At 43.4% G+C, this 7,677-nt stretch overlaps 1 protein-coding gene across 9 annotated transcripts in view; it reads right to left on the bottom strand.

The window, feature by feature from the left end:
- SYNE3 (spectrin repeat containing nuclear envelope family member 3) overlaps positions 1–7,677 on the bottom strand; it is an 82,249-nt gene that overhangs the window by 35,104 nt on the left and 39,468 nt on the right. For all 9 annotated transcript variants that reach the window (XM_035896007.1, XM_035896005.1, XM_035896006.1 and 6 more), the window contains 3 exons: positions 6,968–7,277; positions 1,762–1,923; positions 679–1,023 (listed from right to left, as the gene is read on the bottom strand). In XM_035896007.1, coding sequence (XP_035751900.1) covers positions 679–1,023; positions 1,762–1,923; positions 6,968–7,277 — 817 coding nt within the window. The remainder of the gene's footprint in view (positions 1–678; positions 1,024–1,761; positions 1,924–6,967; positions 7,278–7,677) is intronic.

Here is a 7,677-nt window from a genome sequence, read left to right as displayed (position 1 = left end):
CATGCAAATGTAGCTGGATTGAACCAGTCTGTATTTTGTGGACCCTTTTTGCATATACTTTTCCCAGCTAGTCCTGCAGAGTTCTAGACATACAAATAGCAATGGAAGGTATTTTGCAAAGAGATAATAAATGCAAAACCAGCCATCAAGAGGAAATGAGTGGTAAAGATTCTTATCTACTTTATCGGTGACAAACTTTTTGCACTCATTTTTGCAACAGATTGATTTTGCTGTAAATCCTGGATTGCTACAAACTTGGGACTTCCTAGGAATGAAGGTATGTCATACGGTAAAGGAATACAGCTACCCACCTTACACAGATGAATGATATAATAGAAATGGTCTTACCAAATACTCCAGAAACATGTGTATATACAGCAAGGCATTATTTTTTCTGCTTCTTTTTAAGTAGAGCAAATCATATTGTTTGCTCTGTATTATGCTCTTTTTGCATATGGTCCCTTTGAACTCAAGACACAAACGCCCAACACATCCTCCAACCCTGCTCCCTCTGTGCAGAGTGAGATAAAGGTTAAAAAAGTTGATTCCATTGTTGCTATTCACATTTTCTTCAGTCTGTTTTATACATGCTCATGCTCTTTCCTTGCCACCTTTAACCAACTATGCCTATTCAGTCTATGACTGCTGGTTTTAGGCATACAAAGGGTAACAACTCACATTGCATTTTCTCCAAAGAGTTACAAACTCGTCTTCAGTCTTTTCCCCTTCCCCAGGGTCCAGGTCATTTTCTAGTCTCTGTAGATCTTTTTTCAGCCCCTGGACATCTGCTTCTAATTGTCTGGCTTGGGACTCATAGGCACTTTCTGACTGTTGGATCTTGAGCAATCTCTCCTCCTCCTCCCTACTCAGCAGTTTCAACTTCTCCAAGTCTTTTCTTAGCTCTTCGAGTTCATCTTTCATTCTCTCAGCTCCGAGTGGGGAGGTATTCTGAATCACCTCTGCACACTGATTTTCAAGGTGCTTCCATTTCCTTCCACCACTCCTAATGGATTTGGCAATTTCCTACAGAAAGAAGTTAAATAAACATTAGCTGCAGGAATGGGAAGCTGGGGAAAAAGGTGAAAGCAGTAGGACAATAAGGCTACCTCTCCTGGTTGTGCATACTTCTTCACTTCTTATTTCAAAATATGTCTTTTTTCAAGTGACCAGAAGCCAGGGTTGGTAATTTGACTGCCTTCTGAGTAATACTAACTGCCACAATTCTGAAAATACTGGCTTGATATTCGGAAATGCTTGTCACCTGAGGTCCCTAATAAAGAAAACAGGAGCTGCAGGCAGTAAGAAATACTACTAATCAGATCTCAGATTTAAGGCTGAAAAGTTTAAGGAGTGGCACCAAAATACTGGATGCTATCCTCAGAACTGGCATTTTTATCACCGGCTCTAAACTCTCAAAACCTGTGAGCCTTCAGGCTCTATTTGGATCATGTTTACCAAATATCATTCATTTAAACAATTTTAAAGGGTGAGATTCTCAAAGAATCACATAACCGTAGGAGATCAGGCTTTAAGAAAAACAAAGCAGACCAGCCTGTGACTCATGCTATAGCTGGGAGAACGATATGTACTAACAGTTTCAGGACCTGACACAACTCTTGTCCCCTAGCCCATGTTACAATCACCACCTTATTTTGTTTGTGTAATTCTTTTCTCAAGTACACCCTTGTGTAGTTTAAGAAACATACAGGCACGGAAAACACACAATCCTGGCCCCTTGTCAGAATTATATTGCTTAATGACCTTCAGTGCCTTTAACTTGTCCTCTACCGAAGACTTGGTTGCATCTCCAGTGCAGCAGTTGAATCTTTCTGTCACACCGTTCAGCCAGGATCGAAACTGGTTGACGTTAGCGCTGTACCGCTCATGTTCCTTGGTTATCTTTTCAAGCAGTTTCACTCTGCTCTGTAACAAGAGACATCAGAAGCTGTGAGGACAGTGCTTATTTGGCTCTTTTTCCTTTGCACTAACCCAAAATTTATAGAGTCCCTTTCTGCAAGCCCTGATAGCAGTTGGCCTCCACAGGAATTCACAGTTCGCCTCAAGAAACTGGAGACAAAAGGGCATGAAGGCTTGTCCCTGTCTCAGTCATGCTGCAGGCTCTCAGGGCTAATCTCCAAGGAGAAGACACAAACTGCAAGATCCTCTCAGGTAAATTTCTAGCCTCCCCTTTCCAAAACTTTCTATTTTCTCATTAGAAAAAGCAAAAAGAGACAGAAGACTGTTTCTGGTTTTGAATTTGGGAGACAAGCAATTATGCTCCTCACCCTGGTTAAAAATAAAGATGAGCACACAATAGATTGACTTTGCCTATCTGTCAAAATGAAAGTAAGAGAGACTGTGCTCGGGGCATGCAACTTGTTTAAGGTGTTCATTATTTAAGCAGGCTGTATTGAAAGTGACCATCAACTTGAATCATGTAGCCCAGGAACTTTCATACTTATTCAATTAGCAGATCACAAACCATCCTATGCAGACCCTAGGAGAAAATTTAAGCCTATGGGAAGCAGGCTTCATTTTCTGAGTTTCTGCGTGTGCACCCTATAACTGACAATCCCTGAACTTCCAGGGGCCTGCACATCATAAGTTGCTCCCCACTGACCCAGTCTGGCACCCCTCAAAACAAGGCAGACTCGCATTTGCTCCAACTATCCTTGTTTCTCAGGAGAAGTCTAGGCCTTGCTGAAGGGAATTTTACACAAATCACAAGGAATCCTGCTCTGCTGTTTCCCTAGCATAATATCCAACCTAAGTATTATTTCCTACAAAATCAGACTGATTTTTTTCTTGCTCTTAACTAGTTGGCATGGAAAGCAATTGAGGTACATTATGGTTACATTAGAAAAAAATTGTTCCTTGTGCAATCCATTTAGTGCTTGCAGCACCCTTGCGAGGCTTTGCTGTCACAGACAACAGGCCGAGTTTCATTTTGCGTAACGCAGGGGAAATCCCGTGCCTCTGAGCAGAGCTTCATACCAGCTGCCCTCCACAGAGAGTAGGGTGATAGCTGCTATGGTGGGCAGAATTTCCAAGTCCCCTCTGCGCTTCCCTTGTCTCTGTGAGGTTCTGGGCATGTCCCCACACTGGTCAACCTGCCTGGGGTGGCAGCAGGCCATCGCTGTCCTGTCAGCCTTTCTCCAGCCAGGCCAGGGTGGCATGAGCATCAGTCACCAGGGGATCTCCTGTGTGCTGTGTGTTGGTGGCCCCTCTAGGGCTTTGCCCTTCAAATTTAGGAAAGGTTATGCCCATGGTGCAGTACAAAGCTACCACGCTCCAGGTGACACCACATCAGTCTGCGTTTTCCACACTGCCACTGCAAACTCTGCTGATTTGTGCAAATCAAGAGCGACTCCCCTAAAGTTAGTTAACTTGCTTTGGGACAAAAGAGGCACAGCTAAGGAACAACTGCTTCCCATGGAGGATGAAATGCTGCCCACTTATTAGAGCAGGACCGTTAATAGCACCATCTATGCAAACATGGGTTTGGATAAGCCCAAAAAGCAGAATTACGACTGCAGACTTCTGTGGCCAAGATGTATCCAGCAGAACCACTCGGTTGTTTGCTAAATCCCCTTGTCTTGATTCTCAAATCTGCAGAGGTGCACACAGGTTAAACAATTCTCATCTTGACCTCAAGTTAGGGACTTGAAGAATGCAATCCTATAGCAGCGTAAATGGGCCAAACTTCAAAATGAAACAAGTCAGCCCAAGCATATTGAGTCCAGGGAATTAGGCTAATTTGTTGCACTGACAGAAGCTCCAAAGGGAGCAAGTCAGAATAACAAAGCGGAGCTATCAAACTCAAAAGTCTAATGCTAATATATAGAGGGTTAAAAAGGAAGTTGAAATGCCCTGCCCCTGGCCAGGCTATTCAGCTGAAACAAAGGAGTGCACAGTTCGGATACTCCTGCTGGTCGGTGAAGTCAAGGAAGAGATGCCATGGATCTGCACAGACTGTGCTAGCTGTCAAACAAAAGGCTTACAAAGAGCTGGCTGAGCACCCTCACCCAAGAGGTTAGGCAGGGAAACTTTCTAATTATGGAAAATATGTTATCACTTGCTTCTGTTAGGTTAGCTGTTTGGGAAGCAGGACAGTATTAAACTCCATCTCCACATGCACTTGGTTAATTGCCGCGGGCTGCAGAGGAAGAGATGTGTTCTGGGCAGGATATGCCCAGCCCTGGATACTCAAGGAGGGTAGACGAAGGCATAGGAAACTCTCTCCCCTAAGCTCCCCTTACAGTCAGCAAAGGCAAATAAGCCTCCTCTGGAAGGTAATCTAGAGCACATAAAAGAAGTTTCTGCTTTAAATCCCTCTGTGGCACCTCAAGTAGAGTACAGAAAGCTCCTGTAGCCTTTCCTGGTGCTTTTAGTCTTAGCTCTAGGGTATGTGAGGGTTGGCATTATAAATATCTAGGTTTCAGTTAACAGAGACAGCATGGACTGAAATTCATTTGATGTTCTCAGGCATATTTGATATATTTGACTGAATGTCAACATACTGTATATCATAACTTTTCTTACCATGTTCAGTCATCATTTATGCTAAAACCCAGAATCATCTACCTCTGCACATTGTTATTTTACTAGGCAAGGGAAAGCAAGTAGGAAATGGCTGCCACATCTAAAAATACCCCTGTCAATGTAATTAAAAGAAAATTACGTGCTTTTAAAAGTTGGGAATGATAAGGACACACATTAGCACTAAGAAAGAAAAAAAAAATCCCACCACTTGTTCATACCAGAGAAGCAATGTCACAGGCAAACCATTTAAGAAATACTGTCCAAGAGCTTGCCTTCTGATAGAGCTGGACAACTGCACAGGATCTAAAAATGCTCTTCAAACACAAGTGTAATCTACACACACCAGTGAGCCTCCTCTGGGAGGCAGCTCAGGCATTCAGCTGGCAAGTCACATTTAGCCTGGCCTCCCATCGTGCAAGGGGCCGGAGCAATCCCCTTACAACTCCTGCGTCTCTTTCATTCATTCCTCCCTCCTGGTGGAAGAGGTGGCACAGTTTCTCTAACTAGCGTTATACTTTCCAACACGATTCCCAAGGTGCCTGTAACCTTGGCACTAGCTAACAGACCCTGCGTTTACTTTAGCTGCAAAATCCAAGGCTTCCCAACTCTCTTCTTTGTTCCATACCTCCTGAAAGAAGGATTTCTTAGCTGGATTCTCTCACTCCATCCTTCTTTGAAATGTGGTATTTGTAACCAATGCCAAAGAAAAGCTTTTTCTAGCATCTCAGTTGGCTGCAGCTATAAAGACATATTTTGTCTAAGTACTATGAGCCACTTCCTGATCTCATTTACACCAGCATGTATCCAAGCCAGTTAGAAAAATTACACTATGTAAAACCAGTCTCAGGGAGGTCACATTCTGGCTTTGAGTATTCAAATAACTTGCTTGAAAGAACTGCCTTATTAAAATAGCTAATGACTGTCTCCTGATTCAAAACCAAAGACAAATCTTGGTTAGAATAGAGTGAATGAGAATTTTAAATGGCAATCGAGATAGACAACACCTGAAATTCCCAGGAACCTTTTTATTTGTAAATACGGTTGACTTGTAATGAAGAGATTTACCTTTAAAAATAAAACAAGGTTGAGGCACAAGTCTGTTCGTGGCTTTACAGCCTCTCTGTGGAGCTGCAGTTACAGAATTTCCAAATATGCTCTGTTTTTTGAGAAACTTATTAGCAACAGTTTTGTCTTTATAGCTAAAAAAAAAAAAATCTGAATTTCACATTCATGAGAGGTGCCAGCTCAAGGTTTTTTTATATTGTTTTGGGGTTTGTGTGGGTTTTTTTAAAACAGAAAAAGTATCTGTAGAGCAAGAGCAGTAGCATGAGCATCCCAGTGTTGGTGGTGTTCTAGTGTGATCTGAAGTTAACTTTGTATGACAGCACCCGGGGTGGGAGAGCATATATCACTGCCAGGCTCCAGTTCTGGACTGAAACATAGGTGTGGGAAGAAATAGAAGGCAACTTTATGACAGAGGCAGAGAGCAAAGCCAATGCAGTGAGAATTATTTGTATTTGCACCAGGTAATTCCAGCCTATGGAATTCCTGGAAGCCACTGTGAGACAAATACTAGATTTTAATGTCTATGTGCTTGCGATAGATGTGTCTATATATATTCCAAATATCCTTTTGAATATTTCTATCCATATAGGCTAGTAAGAAACTGAAATTTTCCACCCATCTGCAGATGTCTGCCCTTCAGCCATGCCACATGGTCCAATCCTGTCTCTACCTGAGTTTTAGAAGTGAAAAGTGTGAGCCTTATCTGAAATCTTTATGCAGGAATAGGGTTAAAGAAAATCATCGGCACTGAAAGATGAACTAGGTTGTCTTACACCAGCCTATCTGACAACTGTTCAAGCTGGAAGATTACCATCAGGCAAGGATTAGTATCTGTGTGCAGTGAAAATCTTCCAGACACTGGAACTGGCTAGCCGAGTTCAGTGCTGGGCCGCAGCTGACTCCCACCTCCATGTTCCCCAGTTGGGCAGGCAGGGAGTGTAGCTCTTGATCTGGACCAACACTATCCTCCAACAAGGGTGCATGCATGTAAAATTCCCTGGCTCTGTGAATAGACACTTTGTGTCTCGTTACACAAGGATCACTAATGCAGTGAAAGATGAGGAACAATTTAAACTTTATACAGAGATGACCTAAACCAATATTCACTAGATCACAGAAAGCAGCTTGCAGTTACTTTACAACAACATACTATAAAGTACAGTGCGAGAGCATCCCAATTAACAGCTTGTCTTGGGACATAATAACTGTTGCAAACGGTCCACTGACTGAAAGAACAGGGGTCCTCAGCTCTGTTTCTTTCTGCAGCCCTATCAGGTAAGCCCCATCACTCAAGAAGCACATAGCAAACAATACTGTATAATGGTGAAAGCTGAACACCTCCCATTCTTCATAGGTGTACCTGAGCTTCTTCCCTGATTCCTTCATATTCCACCCTCATTTTCTTCTGAACATTCTCATCAACGCTGGGGTCACCTATCCTGTTGAACAAGGAAGCAGCTTCCTCTAGCAGCCTTTCCAGCAGGACTGACTGATTTAAGACATCATTCAGCAGAACCTGAGCATGGCTCAGCTGCCACTGCTTCTCCTTTAAGCCAAGCTGCAACTCAATGTCAGGTTCCAAGGTCACCCTCATGTTGTGAATCCATGCGTAAAACTCATCTTGGGCTTTCAGGTACTCACTCCAGTGCAGCCAGACCCACTCAATACGGCTGTTGGGGAGAGCAAGAGAGATGAGTTAGATGAAATTATGATGGGAGTGGTGGAGACTGGCAAGCTCAGAAGGCCTTCAAAGCAAAGGACAAGGTTCTCAGCAAATTTAAGCTGCTCTGACTTCAGAAGGTCAGGATTCACAGGTACTCCCTGCTCGGGGAGGAAATATTCTGTACAAGGTCCCTGGGCCTGGCAGAACTCATCATTCAAGACTGTGAGATGGGCTGACTGTGAAGGGAGAGAGCACTGAGGTCCCACTGACCCTCTCTCCCCGCACAGTCCCTCACATGCCCATGGGACTGGGATTAGCAGTGATTGCCATCTACAGTCCAGACAGCAGAGAAACGTAGGAAGCACTTGATGAAAGCACTGGATGAGGCACCTGCCTCAACACACCAA

The sequence above is a fragment of the Egretta garzetta genome, unplaced genomic scaffold (assembly GCF_000687185.1).
Source record: "Egretta garzetta isolate BGI_Z169 unplaced genomic scaffold, ASM68718v1 scaffold206, whole genome shotgun sequence".
Classification (NCBI taxonomy): Eukaryota; Metazoa; Chordata; class Aves; order Pelecaniformes; family Ardeidae; genus Egretta; species Egretta garzetta.
Note: the sequence above shows the minus strand (reverse complement) of the source record. Positions and strands in the feature narration are given on the sequence as shown.